This window comes from Rhyacophila brunnea, unplaced genomic scaffold (assembly GCF_057557595.1).
Source record: "Rhyacophila brunnea isolate RB1 unplaced genomic scaffold, BYU_Rbru_1.0 scaffold_11, whole genome shotgun sequence".
Classification (NCBI taxonomy): domain Eukaryota; kingdom Metazoa; phylum Arthropoda; class Insecta; order Trichoptera; family Rhyacophilidae; genus Rhyacophila; species Rhyacophila brunnea.
This window is the reverse complement of record NW_028232763.1, coordinates 42,471,244-42,488,346: the sequence shown is the minus strand read 5'-3', so window position 1 is coordinate 42,488,346 and position 17,103 is coordinate 42,471,244. Positions and strand designations below refer to the sequence as shown.

Sequence of the window (17,103 nt, the reverse complement as noted above, 5' to 3'; positions counted from 1 at the left end):
TAAGGCAGTGGTCGGCGTATTATCATAAGACAGTATGCAGCCAATGCATTTATCCTGTTTATCAAGGTTACATGTAAATTGTACGTAAAATATTTCACCGTGGCACAGTTCTCTGTGAGCTTTCTTATCGGAAAGAGATGACCGTATACTATACGGTCTGTAATTTTATTAGATTCAATATGAACATTCATTCAATTTTCATAGCTGATTTTGGCAAATTTCATGAATTCAAAAATGATAACCTAGCCTAACAAATTATTCAGTATATCGGCTATTTTCAAAATTTGTTTGCTGCAGGCTTCCTGTAAAGTGTAAATCGATAAGAACCGTGTTTTATTTAGACATGAATTTTATGTCGGTACTATAATATGACCCAAAGAGGTTGGACGGTCTTTAATATACGGCCATATTTTATTTTTAGGTAACGTGTTAATAAAATTGACCCGTCCTGACAATGAAAGTAATAAAATAGTTGGAGAAACTACAGTCGAAGGTTGTCTGCCTTTACACCAATGGAATCACTTTGCTATGAATGTAAAGGAGATCATGCAGAAACGGAAGATTTATATTGAGGTACATGGGTTTTGTTTTGATCAGTCTCCACCATTTATTATCTTTACTATTCAAAATATTTTAGAATTAGGTTAAAACCAATATTATTTCTGTTTTAATGATTTACTTTTCATTTTATCTAGTTTTATTTTGGTCTAATTTTTACCCCTTCAATCCTATCAAATTCTTACCACATGATACCACATGTGTGCCTAAGCCGGTTCTCACATCTAAACTCGCCTCGTCTGCCGCACAGCCATAAATCAAACTTTCTAGAAACGTCGTTCCGATGTTGCATATGAAGGCACCTAGCGACAGTCGCGCCTAACTTCTTGAAACATGATATATTGGGTTGTGGCGAGTACCGAGGCCGGTATAGGAATGAATAATTTGTAGGTGTGCGTATGCGATCTGGCGGCTTCGCCTCGCAGCCCGAGACACTTGTGATTTGTTGCTAGCAACACTAGACTAGACTACACGCCTCAGCTAGCGATATGACCTATTTGACAAAATAAATAAACTAAAAACCTTATGCTTGCACTCCAAAAACTATGATTAGTGTAGATTTAGTGCACTAAAAATCTTTATTTGTTACACTATACAAAGAGGAACTTGGTTACGGATCTTTTCGCGAGTGGTTGACGGTTTCGATGAATGGATTGCTAATCATTTAACTTCTCTTTATTAGGTAACCATATTTGTAAATGGTTCGAACACGGGAGTCGCCTTGGTGCCGGTCAACGGTATTTTGCTCCGCAAAGCCAGACCGGCTTGCCTGATGATGGGACACTCGTCTTCGAGCAATGCGGAGAATTCTTCGTCTCCAACAGGCTCTTGGTACCTGTCAGGGTTGACATTATTCCGAACACCCCTGTTCAACGTGTACAATGTCATGCATTTAATGTCACATGGACCAAATATTACAGCTTTGACCAGTTGCCAGGTATTAAAATCTGTAAATTTTATTTTTCAATTAACAACAGCTATTCTTTTGAATATCATTTCAGATATACTTTAAAATACGTGTTCAATTTGACTTCAAATACTTTATGGTGTAAATTTTATTTCAGTCTGGGAACCAACTACCTGATTTTACAATATTCAATGATGACATTTTATTCTCGAACATTGACTGGGACCAAGTAAGTATTAAACTATATAATATATATATATATATATACTGAAATCAATTTTAATTATTCGTTGTGTTCTGATATTGTGAGTTTTCTCGCTCAATGAGGCCATGATCGACAGGCCGCACATACAAATTTCTCGAGTTATCTCGTCCGACTTTAATTACAAATTACTAGCCATTGTCGATTGATTTGCATAATTCAAAAAATTAATGTGTTATCAGTCTGTGTTTGTGTATTTCATAAGATTTTAGAGTATCGGGATAAAGTGCACTGTGTTAAACATTTAACTTACACAAAAAAGTTTGTGTGAAGTCTTGCAACAACCCTGACCTTTTGTAAAATTTATAGATGTGCTTTTCTGCACAACTGGCGGCTCAAACAGCACATCGTGTATATATTCGTTAAGTCTTTATGATATACGTTCAATATATTTCCAAAAAATATAATTACCTGTATTAGGTTTTATTTTTGCAAAAAAATTTGCGGCCTGTCAGATACTGCCAAAGTAATATTGTGAGGCATAGAAAAGGTTAAGAGGAAACAAGAATGAAACACAAAATATGGCAACACGCCGAAGGCTTTATAGTAAAGTTTCAAAATCTCTATATTTGCACTCAAAAACGAAAACAAAACATCAAAACATCTAGTTTAGATTTAGTATTGCAAAAATGATTATTTCAAACACCACAGCGATTTCTTAAATTATTACATTATCTGTTCATTTGCATTGGTTTTGCAACTTTTTCTTCTTCGATCATGTCCACTCCTTAGCTGGAGTATTTGGACACCACACGGTGCCTCCAAAAATCCCTGTCGTTCGCCAGTTTTCTTGTGTCATTCCACCGTGCCTCTATGCCTCATATACACTCTATAGAATAGTTTTTAGTGGCCTTCCAGTATGCCGGAATTCGCAACTAGACAGCTTTAAATGCTAGCTTTTATTTCATTACATAATAATATGTATTTATATTTTCTTTTACAGGTGTTTGAGATATCGAGTGTAGATACTCGTGAATTACAAGACAACCTTTTGCTAACCTATTCTGCAAGTAATCCAATGAGCGTTGAACTATACCATCAAACAATTCCAAATCCAACAAGTAAGATTTCCCTATTATTTCCTCCATACCTCAATTAATGTGAATGTAATTGTTTTTAACTAGAGCTTTGTGAAAGTTGAGCTAATTCATAATTTTTTTTAAAAACATTCTCGACTTAGAATCATATAAATTTACCCTTACTTCCAGTGTTTGGCGGTCGAATGGGTGTCGGAGTGAAAGGAGGCGGATTAGGTGTGCCGGTTTCTCTGGTCGCGACTTGGACCGGCTTATTCCTCTCCAGCCAACACAAAGGACTGCCTCCAGCTGTGTACCTTCTTGGTGGTCCACAGATCTTCCTCTACCTATTCGCCAGAGTGAGTTTTCAATATTTTTCCCAAATTATTTCCATTTTATTCTTAATATCGCCATTTATTCAACTGTCTCAACAAAAGCGTTTAGCTTCCTAGCATGATTAAAATGAACTGACCTACATAATATCGTCGGTGTTTTGTAAAAAGGGCGAATTAACCAAAATGCTATTTTACAGGAGGATTTTTAACTTTTAACATTTATTTATTAATTACCTGTGGATGATTATATTATTATAATAAAGCTTAGAAAGAATACTGTCTCTATAATAGGCTTTATAATATAATATTTTAAAAGGCCTAATTTATGTCACATTCGCTTTTTATCTGTAACACTAAGTGGATATTCGCCCTTACGATTATTGTTTTTAAGTACTTTCCTGTGGAGATACAAATTCGCCGTTTTTAAACAACAAAGCTAGTGAGGTACATATTGTTTTTTCAGTAAAATCTAAATTTCGCCAAAATGGTTGATTTACCATTTTTACAAAACGTCGACGATATTAGCAGAGATAAAAATATAAATGTTATGTGATGACCTATTTGGATTTTTATTTTTAGGTTGTCGAATTGAATGGAAGCAGTGAAGACCAGGCCAGGTCACTCGGTATTTTGTTGAAAGTGATTTGTTCCGATACCAGATTATATTCTATGTTTTATCAGGATGAATTGCTATCTATGCTACAAACTGTTTTCGCCACCTCAAGGTGTCAAATGTCAAACCACTACCTCAAGGTACGTAAATCTATGTAGTAACATGAAACCATTATGTACAATCGATGGTTTTCAGCAACCCGATTTGATGGATGATGGATGATTGTACCATTGCTGTAATTTCTGTTTATTTATTTTAACACACTATAGACATTGAAAATTATTAATTCAATAGGTACTTTCAAAACATGAAAAACAATAAAATCAGGTTATAAAGTATCCAGGAACTGAAATGTGCCCTGGCATTGGGAATATGTAAGAGCTCGGTGAAATCGTAAAGTTCTTCAGCAATATTGGAAGGGTGCCTGAACAATAGATCCTCAATCAGAAAAGAGGCGATATGACAACGGGTCGAAGTCAAAGCCTCAATAAAATTATTTAAAAAATGTTATAATGTATGTATAACATTGAGAAATTCGGTTAAAATAGTAATGAGTGTACGAGTTAAACGATCCCTATTGTAAGTGGAATATATCGAATTATGAAGTATAAATTGTCCTCCTGATTGGCATCATCAATGACAGGTTATTTCTACGCCTTGAGAGAACAACTAACTGATGATCCCAATTTCTTAAGGCTATACCTCAGCTGAAGCATTGTCCAAAAAGATCATGACTACGCGACGCGCAGATTGTGCAAACGACGCGTGCGGAACAAAACATAATATGTCATAAAAATTCAACATGCGTCCATTTAATGTTATGTTTATTGTTATATTAGTAATAATAATAATATATTCATTGACATTTTTTCTTTTTCGAGTACATGCGTGACAGTTTTTAGTCAGCTTTACATGATTTAAGAATATGTTCCTCGGACGCCATCACAAAACAAATTGACGTACTCACATCTCGAGTACCTCTCTCCGATTGGCAACGAGTGCGAAATTTCGTTCCACCTATTGTTGAAAATTATTTGCTGTTTCACCGATGCTCTTAAATAGTTATTATGATAAATTGATGTAAATCTAACCTTACGTGTGGCACAGTATCAAGTGTTCTTGGTTGCAATTATTTTGCCAGGAACAAGGGGTCTGTATGGAATGGGGTGCAATTGCGACCACAGGGGAAAGTAATTTAGTTATTCATAGTGACCTTGAAGATGAACCTGGATATAGTGATTTTATGGCCAGGGTGTGCACTTGAACTTGTGTTGTTATGCAAAATGGATTTCTGCCACACTTATTAAATATTTAGTGTTTGAGTATGTACCTCGTCTGAGTTTGATTTAACTCCTTGAAATTTGATAATTGCTATGTTAACATTTTGTTTGACACTGTCTGAATTGCATTAGTCTACGCAAAGTGACTATTGAGTCCTTTACTTTAAGGTGGACATGTCATTAATTCTCTCAAACATGATATTATATATTTATAGGTTAAATCATGTATTATACAAGTACATATTCTTATGTTATCACTCTGACCTCGTTTTTACTGGGCTGTAGTTAGAAATAAATTGTGCTTTACTTCAGGTACTATTGGACGCGTCCTGCAGTAATTCCATTAACCAATCGAACGTGAACATTGGAGACCTTCTTCATTTGCAAACTCAATCAGATGCCGTCATACTCCATCCACATATCTTGGTTACTGTCATAAGATCTTGGCGAGAGCTGGAAAGAGCTAAGAAGGTATTGAATATCATACATAGTAAAACATTGCTGTCGAAATACACTTTCAAATCTGATGTGCTAAGAATATTGTATTTTTTTGTAAAGATCGGTTTTTAAACAACGTTTACAATAATACTCTTTTATAATATTTTATGTGATTTCTAAGATGAGGAAAGACAAAGCATTATAATGACGTATATCGACTGCTTAATCTGCAAGCCAGCCAACTGCACTTTTGACCACAAATAAGATTTTGATATAAAGATGAGTGTTTTGTTATAAAGCATGTTTTCTATGCTCACACAAAATTTCCTAAACCTATAAATAAATGTGTTATTGTTCTTCACACATAACACCCAACTGCAAGTGCCAAATTTCCAATATCATAATTGAAACAACTTTATAAAAATTTTCTTTATATATAGAACTGAAGCTAAAATTGTGTATTATTAACCCTTTCAAAGCGTCAAGAATACCGCTTTAATACAATAGAGCGCGTCATGATTTCAAGTATTGATAAATCACAATAAATGTCAGTCAAACATGTACAAATACAGTCATCAAAAATATTTTAAGTGTTCAACGGTGATTATGAATAGTCGTAATATTTTTTACGATCTTAAAAATAAACATTTGTGCCCTGATTATGATAAAGAATGACGAACAAGCCGCGTTATACAAAAAGCGTGTGACTTACGTTTCAGTCGCCATTTTGTTGACGTGTCGGCTCCGGACAAGTGCGTCGATGACAGAATTATGTTCAAAACTTCAGAGTTAATGCAACCGTAATCCCAGACCACTTAATAAATTATGAGAAATCCTTTTTTACACCCCACTTGATAATATTAATGGTTTATTTTGATAACATGACAATACACTATTCACTAAACAGAACACATAATCCACATAGTTTCAAATGTTATTAATTTATAAATTTCAACATCGTCTGATATGTAGGTAGGTCATTTTAGTATTTTTGAAACACTTAAATATTTTAATAGTTCACCTTTTCATGGTATTCTCTAAAGCACGGATACACGCATAATGGCATGTTACACTCGGAACACATGTATCTGGAATATTTTTTGGTTTTCGGCTTTTTTTTTGTATTCGCACAAAGATGACAAACTCTGCAAGGATTTATCCGTTTATTTGCGGGAGGAATTATGTCCGGCATATGCTTTGCCATCGCTCTAGCTGATAAGCGCAGTGGATGGTCGACGGGTTGCTGTGCGCGGGATGTGGCTGGAACTTGATATTTTTCAAATATTTGCCTGATTACTTTTAACTGAAAATTAGCTAGACCTGTTTTTTTGCCTGTGATAGTACTAAACAGAATATATGAATTTAATAAAAACAGATCTATGATATGGAAAGCCACCTTTTTGTACCATTTTATTGATTTTCGCATACAACTTAGTGTACTTAACATCATATCAGCTTTATCTACAGATCCCATACATTTATTATATTGGATAACACATGTAGGTTTCAGTATAGGCTCTCCGGTCTGCCTATTGAATTTTCTTGTGGGTGTAAATGAATCATTGTGCAATGTAGTCAACATATGGACTTCGCGCCGGTCGTGCCATTTTATAGCCAATAGCGAGCTACTATTTTTTGACTCCACTTCTCCTTTCTTGAGCTTCCTAAATGTTGGCTTCTTCGATTTTTTCGGACTGTTCCGCAAGCATTTGTTTTTTTTTCGTGAAGATGTTTAAATAAGTCTGGGCTTGAATACCAGTTGTCAGTCCACATAGTATGACCTTTACCGAAATATTCGTTCATTAATGTCGTTACCACAGATCCCGAAATGCCAAGTCCCTGCTCATCGACAATATCTGTTCCTTCCCCGCAATATATTATGAAATCTAATATATAACCAGTCATCACATCGCAAAGAACGAACATTTTTATGTCGAAACGGTGGCGTTTTGAAGGAATGTACTGTTTAAACAGCAATCTACCTTTGAAAACAATTATGCTTTCGTCGATACATAAGTTCTCGTGCGGCATCATTGTTTTTTTGAATATTTCTCGGCAATGGTCGATCAGAATTTTAATTTTATATAATTTATCTCCAGGAATTTTTGTATTGGGATCCGAAAAGTGCAACATCCTCAAAAGCAAAGTATATCTGTCTCTTGGCATTACTTTCCCGAACATTTGGCTGGATAAGAGTGGATCGGTTGACCAATGTTCCTCTATTGTGATGTGACGATTTCTAGTCATCAACATACTTACAGCAAAAAAAATGTACATTTCTGGGACGTCTGTGTTGACCCACTTATGCATTCGTGATTTCGGCGATGGTTCTTGTCTTCTAATGTCTTCTGTATAATAGTTATTTGTTTCGATTACGATTCTGTCCATTATATTTGAATTCAAAAAATGCTCAAAAAATTCTATTTCTTTAGAGCTATCTGATAAATTTGTGTGCGGGCTGACTCCAGAAAAGAAATCATCAAATTCGTGAACAACTGGTATGAAAGGTCCAGTAGTCCACGAAGACAGATCGTCAACATTACGATTTACATTTAAATTAGAGGCGGCGGCAGCAGCACTTTCTGATGGGGTACTGGAAGTATCTGAATCATCGTAGTACTCATTTTCACTCAATTCATAATCTGAATCAGGATCATGAATTGCTTCTCCCATTTCATCGCTCAAATTACCAGGGATATCCATTTTAAAATAATTACAAAATATCGACCACACACAATATGCTATCACAAAATGTTTTTAATTTTTCTGATACAGAAATTTTCAATTGTGTGAAAATGTTTATTTACTTAACATATCTTTTCTTTATAAATGACTGATAACTAAGGTAAATAAACAACTTTTGTCCGTTTTACCTATTAGTATAATCAGAAAATAGTATTTAAAAATGTTAATCAACAATAAACAAAGAGAAATATTGAATCGCGGACTCTTATATTTAAATTACACCTTGTTCAAATTATTTTCCGAAACTATTAACTCGCGGATAATATACTAGCAGGTAGACGAATGAATGCAATCTCAAAAAGCATTCCTTTTGTAAAATGTTTTGTAAATTCACTTTGATCAATGTAACTTTCGAATATTCTATATAACAGTTTATGCACCAAATAGTTTTTCAATCACTAAAAACAATATAACATATTATATCGCGAATTCGTATCGCTACAAACGCGTCAGTCAAATATCTTCGGCGCACATGCACTAAGAAGCGATAAGACACTATATACCCGGCAAGTTTGAATTGGCCCGATGACTGATATTTTTTTATCCAAGACACGCTCCCGAAAAATATTTATTTAAATTAGATAGAACAAAAGTTTTGGCTATTCATTGACAGATGTCAAGAGAAGGATGATTTCTGAATAAATTAAATCAATATTAGATTTTTTCACGCCTGGCCGAAAGCAGTACTAGGCAAACGAAAATCGAAATGACTTTAGTCAGCTGACGCGCGGATGACTTGCGCGTATAGGCTGATTAAAGTCAGTTGCCGCGTTAGAAAGGTTAATTCATGGTGCAGGTTATTTGTAAAAAGAAGTGTATTTTTGGAATTTTTAAATTCCGCTCGACAGTTAAATTATTATGTTTTTTCTCCTTCCTGATCAATTTGCCCAAATGGAGTTAGCCTGTTTGCAGATTAACCAGTTGATATGTTTTTCCTACAAAATCTACGTATTCTCCGACCATGTCCGATCCTAATAGAATCATATGGGCCTCCACACAGTGGAGGTTTGTATGAACAGAATTTCTTTTTTACGAGAAATGAATGTCAGCCACTTGCTCCCTATTAGGTCCATACTCTAACTCAGGGTTTCCCAAACTATGTTCCGCGGAACACCAGTGTTCCGCCGAACCTGAATAGGTGTTCCGCGACAATTTGGTAAAGCTTTATACACTTTTGCAATATTTTCTGAAAACTAGTAAGGACGATTCCTGGATTCGGAATCCATTTTCCGTGACAGCTAAACTAGTAGGCTTAAGCGCAAGTGACTATGAAAATCTTATTGATTTAATTAGTGACTCTGATTTAAGATCAGCCTTTAAATGATTTCTGGGCGAGTTTGTCAGAAGAGTACCCCAATTTTTCAAAACAAGCTATTATTGTTTTCATGGCCCCCACAAGGGGGGCTTATAGGGCTTTAGCCTGTGGACACGGGCTCTGGGTGGGCCCGGCGTTGCGGGTTGATCATATAAGTAAGATCACACATCAAAAACTTGCTTTAATAGTTTAAAAAAGTCGCCTGAGGCGCTATTATACTTCATGACTATTAATATTTGTTAATTTTAAATTATATAATTGAACGATGTAATTTTTGATTATTCCGTATTCTACTCGACAACTCCATGATGAATGTAGATATATTAAAAATAGAAAAAAATAGTTAATAATACACTAAATAAGTGCCCTTAATTTGAGCTGTGACAAAATTTGAAAAATGTTAATGTGATGTGTCACACTGCCTTCATTAGAGATAGATAGGGGGCCCACCAAAGATCCTAGCCTGAATATACCAGCGAGCCTTCTTTATTAAATTTTAGTTGTAAGGTACTTTTACACATTCACTTATAATACTAATTAATTTAAGAGGGATCCTATATGCCAACAGAGAACCTAGCGGAACAATATGAAGCTTGCAATTTGGGATTTTTTTTTGATAATTCACAATTTCAACTATATTAATTAATAAATATGTATCTGAAAATAAAAAAATAAAAAGGATTTCAAGTTATACACATTTATATTTTTATAAAAATGATGTTTTTTAAAATAAATATGAAAAATATTAAAACGATGAATTAGTCTAAACGTAAAATCTAAACGTCAAAAAATTGAAAACTTAAATTAAATTTTAATAATAAATATGACCATCAAATATAATGTAATAATAAGATGCGACCCTGCAACGAATTCACATTTTATTACATTTTTTTACAATAAAATTGTAAGTTTATCTTTGAATTAAAAAAAAAAATCTATTTCATGTTTTCAGATACATATTTATTAATTACAGTTGAAATTGTAAATTATCAAAAAAAAATCTCAAATTGCAAGCTTCGTATTTTTCCGCCAGGTTCTCTGTTGGCATATAGGATCCCCCTTAAAATGCCTGTTTCAATGTTTAAAAATTTCTAATGATTTACATGTTTTTTTTGCAGAATAATAAAGAAACAATACCGTCAACCGAGAATAGCAATACACAATCTAAGGCAAATCAGATATTCTTTGACAAAAGTGATTCTGCTACAACTGTTGATGATGATGGGCTATTAGGAACAGTATTCCTCGCTATGAGTCTCATGCTGAGAGAGGATAACATGTTCCGAAAGTTTAACGTCTATCAAATGAACAGAGTGAATATGGTGGACCACCTCCTCCTTCTCTGCAAAGTAAGTTTTCTTATGTTCTTTATAGGCAATTAATTTAGCATCCATTGTGACCCAATATAATAAATTAGTATGACACATGAACCGATGTATTGTTGAGTTTGGAATTCAATTAAATGTCCTATTTGATTTTTTAATTTTCATATTTTTCACTGGTCACTCACTGTTGCTAAAGAAGTTTTTGTTGAATTCGTATAAGTGCTGCTAGCCCCATTTTGATAAAAAAAAAAAAACAAAATTTTATCGGTCCATTTACATTATGTTTTAAAGTATTGTGTAAATGTGTAAAATCTTATTTTAGTGCGTGTAAACTCTTCGCATAAATAACATAATATATTGACCACTTGGCGAATTTATTTTCAAATACATTAAGGGGGGACATGCTCAGCGTACGTCAAAATGGAGCTTTTATGCTATTTTCAAAGCATGATCCTGGATATTCCTTAAACATTGTAGATAATCTATTTACATAATTTTGAAGCCTTATTATCCTTTATATTTATTTTAAACATTTGATGACTGCGTAAAGTATTTTTATTACATAAAATAGTATTCTTTTAAACCTCTCGCTCTAATGTTTTAGAATATAGTCATATTTCAGTACGTCCATGTGAAGTGGTGTTAAGATTTTTTATATTTATTAATTTTTAAAAGCATCTATTAAACTATTAACATGATCTTACTCCCTACTTCATTTATCGTTTGTCAATTTATGGCTACGGCCGTATGTTGTAGCTTAGCCACTGGGAAATGCCAATAGAAATGGCGTATTTCAAAAAAATACTACCTTATTCTTAGGTCAATAATTATTATAAAGCATACATTATTCATAGAATGTTTATCACATTTGAATGGTCAAAGACATAGCTTATAATCAGTATCTTTAAAATTATCTTTAAATGTGTAAATCTTGCCCATTTTTTGAATAATAAAATGCCTAATTCTTGTCAAATTTGGGATCACAGAGATTATCAATATAATTTTTTATTGTAAATATTTCACTATAATAATGTCGACATAAATTTTACTAATGGTTTTATAAATGCTTTTAAAAATTAATAAATATAAAAAATCTTAACACCACTTCACATACTGAAATATGACTATATTCTAAAACATTAGAGCAAGAGGTTTAAAAGAATACTATTTTATGTAATAAAAATACTTTATGCAGTCATCAAATGTGTAAAATAAATATAAAGGATAATAAGGCTTCAAAATTATGTAAATAGATTATCTACATCGTTTAAGGAATGTCCAGGATCATGCTTTGAAAATAACATAAAATCTCCATTTTGACATACCCTGAGCATGTGGGCTGTTAACTCCTTACTTTAAAATTTCACTTCGGGTAGTGGAAGATCTAAGTCCTACTGTAGTTTTTTTTTGAGTAAATCTTTTGAATGATTTGTTCAAAATGTATTCTAATGTTATTTGCATTGATTTTAGGAGCGTTTCCTGAACTCTGATTTTGCCAGTTTCGGTGACATCATCAGCTTAAGGTTAGTGGAGGTGATCAAGTTGTTGATGGGATTTCCTCCACTGTTACACCATATGGCGCTATTATCAGATTTTTTGATATTAATGCATCAGGTGAGTCGAATGTGAACAATTGTGGTCATTTCTTAACACATTCGCAGACACATGTTAGCTAATACATGTTAGTGAATTGACACATTCAAATTATTGTATTAAGAAAGTTTTACTTACTTTTTTTAACTTTTCGATTTAGATACATATATAGAAATGAAGTCTTAAGATACGACATTGTCTAATGGAAATATGTTCGCACTGTGACACTAGTAGACAGGGAACATATTGTTTTAATCCAAAATACGACTTCTATAAACGTTGTGTCGTATTCCGTTCCACAGTAGAGGACGTCAATGGACGTCCTGTCATATCACATGTCACAGAATACGACATTTATAGATGTCGTGTCCGCCAACGTGTTATTAAACAAACATAATTATTACGTCCATGGTTTAGATTTTTGTTTTAATAATAACATTTTATGTTTTAGGACAGGGCAACTTTCGTTACGCACGCTCGGTCAACTTTCTACTTCCTCCTTACGCCTCAGTTGCAACCGTCTACGCATTCAAAGACCAATGTCTTAGAGTTGCCGGTACCTTTCTTGAGCAAGAGGAGGAATAAACGGAGTGGCTGGAGAAAGCGCAACAACAGCAGCTCGACCAGTGTATCCGATAACCAAGATATATGCAGAAATTTCCCTGCACAGAAGATGGAATTCATCGCCACCGATAGTGACTTGAATGAAAGTATCAATAGTTCAAGAATTGAAGACACATATGACATTATTTCAAATGACTCCATTAGTAATATTGAAAATACCCCGTCCAATAGTAATGTGACACTCGGAGATAGTATACCCGACGTTGGTGTTTCCAAGCAAGAGAAAGCCATTATTAATATGAATATTAAACAAAGAAGCAGTCGGAAAGAAAGAAGGTATTTAAATATTTTTGTAAAATGGATTCACCTAAAACTACATCAATTTTAAACCCTTTATTATATGATTAGGGTATTAATTTCCCCTATGCTCACTTTGATTGCTGCAGGAGCTGAAATTCATCGAGATATTTAATTTTACAACATCCTTTCAGTGCTGTAAAACTAAATCATCATTTTAATATTGCATATTTAATCAAAGTTTCATTTTCGTATTTGTGTTATGGCAACACGTTGGAAACAATCAAAGACAATAATTTATATAACTATACCTCTTTTTCACAGGAGAAGAAACCGTTTGAGGAATAGCGGGAATAGCTCGAGTGGATTGAGCACATTGGACGGTGGTGCAAACGATGAACCCGGACCTAGTCACAGACCAGACGTAAAAGGCGAGTCGTGATTTGTCCGCAATGAGATTGATATAAAGATTTTATTGATTTTGTCCACAGAATAAAATATTAATAAGATAGAGATGCGAAAGCCAGTCGCCATGCACCATGACTTTAAAGTCAGTTTTGGTTTATGACTTAATGACAGTCAAGCCATTACATGCAGGAAGTAAAAAGCCGCCTGAATGTCTTCAAATATTACCAATATTGAATGCGCGTTTTGTTTATGTGACAAGCTTTAATGCATTGATCCAAACGTAAATATTGGAAATAACATATTCTTTATCACATCGAGAACCGTACCTTCTTACAGTCACACCCAAAAGAAAACCCACTTCTCTTATTTTTGTGTTGTAAAATAGTTAAAAACTTCTTCATGGAATAACTCTTGCTGACGCACTTTTGAGATGTTGAAGATGACATTTTAATTCTTATCCCATAAATAGGTCATTTTTGCCACTGTACCATTCAGCTTAACACCCTAACCAAAATTGGTAATATGTTATACTCACGTATATGTTGTGTATTATTGTTCACAGATCAAACACGAATGACCGATTCTCCTTTGAATAATACAGTGATTGCAGACGAGTATATTGTAATTGATACTGAAGAAATTAACAGGCAGGAAGTGCAAAATGATTCCATAGCAATGTATCAAGAGGTAATTATTAGTTCATTCTTACAACTTTCAATCAATTTGTCAGTCATTAGGATGTCAGAAAATATAACATTGCTTTGGCGGAGCACTGACTTACATACAGTAAAACCTTGTTAATACACATTCCAAGGGACCGAAAATCGAAAAAAAATTCGAATTACAAATTATGAAATGTATGGGGGAAAAATATATATTTTTTTTTTTGATTTTCATTAATATTGTTTACGATTACTACCACATTTCCGGTTCTGTGTGTGTTAATGGGGTCATAAAATGTCAGGATTATTTTTATTACCTTAAAAAAATAAGTAATTTATAATGTTTTAAGAAAAGTCTGTCATGATTTTCAATGACTGCCTCATGAGATGAGTATTTTATTACGATTTATAGAATATTTTTATATGCCAGGACTAACGAATTACGAAATTCGAATTAAAGGTATGGTTTTATATGAAAATAATGTTCAAGGGACTTGTTTTTCGCGAAAATTTTGAATTATCCGTGTTCTTATTAACGAGGTTTTACTGTATACCTATAGTTACCTAAAAAATAGTTTTATTTGCCCAAAAACAAAGGGCAGTAGTAGATTCCAGTGGTGAAGGGTGCTTCTATTGACAGAGGGTAGGCTCTGACAGCCATATTTTTTTTTCTTTTCTTTTATTTTGTTAACTGTCTATTAGTGGTGGAACTGCATTGTATTGTTGTTTAATTTAATGAAACGCATTTTATTTTTGTAGTACTTATTCCACTTTTAATCAATAAATTAGGACCGGTTTCGTCCGCCTCAGAGGGACATTTTCCACTTTTGAACAACTTTTCAACAGTTGAAAATGTCCCTCTGAGGCGGACGAAACCGGTCCTAATTTATTGATTAAAAGTGGAATAAGTACTACAAAAAAAATGCGTTTTATTAAATTAAACAATACAGCCATATTTACTGAGCAAAAAATATTACATTATAATATAAATGATTTTTCATTAAAAACAAATAACATGCAGTAAAATAAATATTTTCACAAATAAAGTGATGCCAGATCGGGTATCAAACTTACGCTAAAAAAATCTACGGCTTCTGTTAATTGGACTTCTTGTCCGGTAGGCCATCTGGAGTTTGCCTACTGTGCACAAAATAACATAGTCAATGCACAAAGGTAGGTGGGGTGGAATTGTATTTTTGTATTTGTTTATTTCTGTGCAGCGCACATAGTGATGATTATTAATTTATATATTACAGTTAAGAAGTCCAGTTTTGCTGCGTAACCTGCAATCGGGATGGTCGCACAGTTCCACAGTCTGCGAAGGCCTTCTTCTGCTACTCGAAGATACAATCACCATTATGCCTGATACGTATGTCAACCAGGTAAGATATTCCAATCTCAAATTCATAACGGATTTCAAGGCATCTTTAGTTGGAAAGATGCCAAAATATCGTTTACCTGGGATACCAAAGGGTCACGAGTAGGCTCTGGATCTTTAATTCAATGTTTTACCGAATTTAAACTATTCCTCAGGTATTGGGTGTGGTGATACACAGTGACATGTTTCTGATACTGGGAAACCACTGCGAAGCTTCCGTTCGAACTGCTGTGGTAAAAGTTGTCTGCGCCTTATCCCAGAGATGCCCTCCTGAGTACATGAGAAGTCTTGAGATCGGATTCTTCTTCTATCATCTGGCCAATCAGATATCTCTATTCCCGGCTACTCACGATCTCGTTTCCGCTTGTGCAACATTGGTCACCGAACATAGGTCTCGGCTAGAATTTCAGTTAGAGGTGAGAGTTTTTATGTATTTTTTTAATTAAATTATAATAAAGATTTTGACTGAATTCACTATAACAATATTAGGTACTCAATCTGAAGGACTGGAGTAGTTGCACGGATAACATAAAAAACTTCACCTTGACCTATAGGTAGACTTACCATAATTACATTTTTCCAAACCAGCACAAAATAAAATACAGTCGAACTCGGTTATTACGATCTCGGACATAGCGAGATCTCGGATGTAATGGGGAAACATTCGTTGACATTATTTTGGTTTATGATTTTTTCCATACATTTATTCACTGTTATAACGAGCAACTTATCGGATATACCGAGCTAAAATACTGTTAATGTGTCGAACGTTTAAAAACATTTTGACCCTAAGCAATAAAATCCGAACAGACAGGATGCCGCCGGGGACGGATTACGTCAATTGTTGTTTTTGCCTTAATAACCCATATGGTTGAAAAATACAAGGTTTGTTAAGTCCATAGGTACCTACCAGCGTTCATTACAATAAACAACTTCTTTTGTAGTTTATGAAGGCCACGCTTGTTTCGGGGATTTTTACGATGGTTTTCAGATTTTTTATTTTCGACTTTTTTTGTTATGTGACCACTCATTTAAAAATACCTGTTCTCTGATGTAACGAGTACCACTTATAACGAGCAAATTCAGTCGGTCTCATCTTCCTCGTAATAATCAAGTTCGACTGTATAAAGGAAACAATAATTATGAATGATCTAAATCAGACATTAATCGTTCGGTTTCGATCACCCATAGAATCGAAAAAAAATGTACAATCAGATCTTATCTCTTTAACCTTTTCTATGCCTCACGATATTACTATGGCAGTATCTGACAGAGATTTTTAATGACACATTTTGAACACACGTTGAATGTAAAGCGAAGCTCTTACTAAAATCGCTGTATTACCGATAATTTGTGTGTATTTTATAATTATTCAAACAGATGTCACTGTGTTTAATTTTTTAGATT

At 33.9% G+C, this 17,103-nt stretch overlaps 1 protein-coding gene across 3 annotated transcripts in view; it reads left to right on the top strand.

The window, feature by feature from the left end:
• mv (lysosomal-trafficking regulator mauve) overlaps window positions 1-17,103 on the top strand; it is a 92,759-nt gene that overhangs the window by 38,279 nt on the left and 37,377 nt on the right. For all 3 annotated transcript variants that reach the window (XM_085960418.1, XM_085960417.1, XM_085960419.1), the window contains 14 exons: window positions 422-573; window positions 1,241-1,495; window positions 1,623-1,694; window positions 2,671-2,788; window positions 2,936-3,102; window positions 3,658-3,831; window positions 5,284-5,442; window positions 10,588-10,818; window positions 12,265-12,408; window positions 12,839-13,287; window positions 13,573-13,679; window positions 14,219-14,343; window positions 15,575-15,700; window positions 15,852-16,112. In XM_085960418.1, the coding sequence (XP_085816544.1) occupies window positions 422-573; window positions 1,241-1,495; window positions 1,623-1,694; window positions 2,671-2,788; window positions 2,936-3,102; window positions 3,658-3,831; window positions 5,284-5,442; window positions 10,588-10,818; window positions 12,265-12,408; window positions 12,839-13,287; window positions 13,573-13,679; window positions 14,219-14,343; window positions 15,575-15,700; window positions 15,852-16,112 (2,540 nt within the window). The remainder of the gene's footprint in view (window positions 1-421; window positions 574-1,240; window positions 1,496-1,622; window positions 1,695-2,670; window positions 2,789-2,935; window positions 3,103-3,657; window positions 3,832-5,283; window positions 5,443-10,587; window positions 10,819-12,264; window positions 12,409-12,838; window positions 13,288-13,572; window positions 13,680-14,218; window positions 14,344-15,574; window positions 15,701-15,851; window positions 16,113-17,103) is intronic.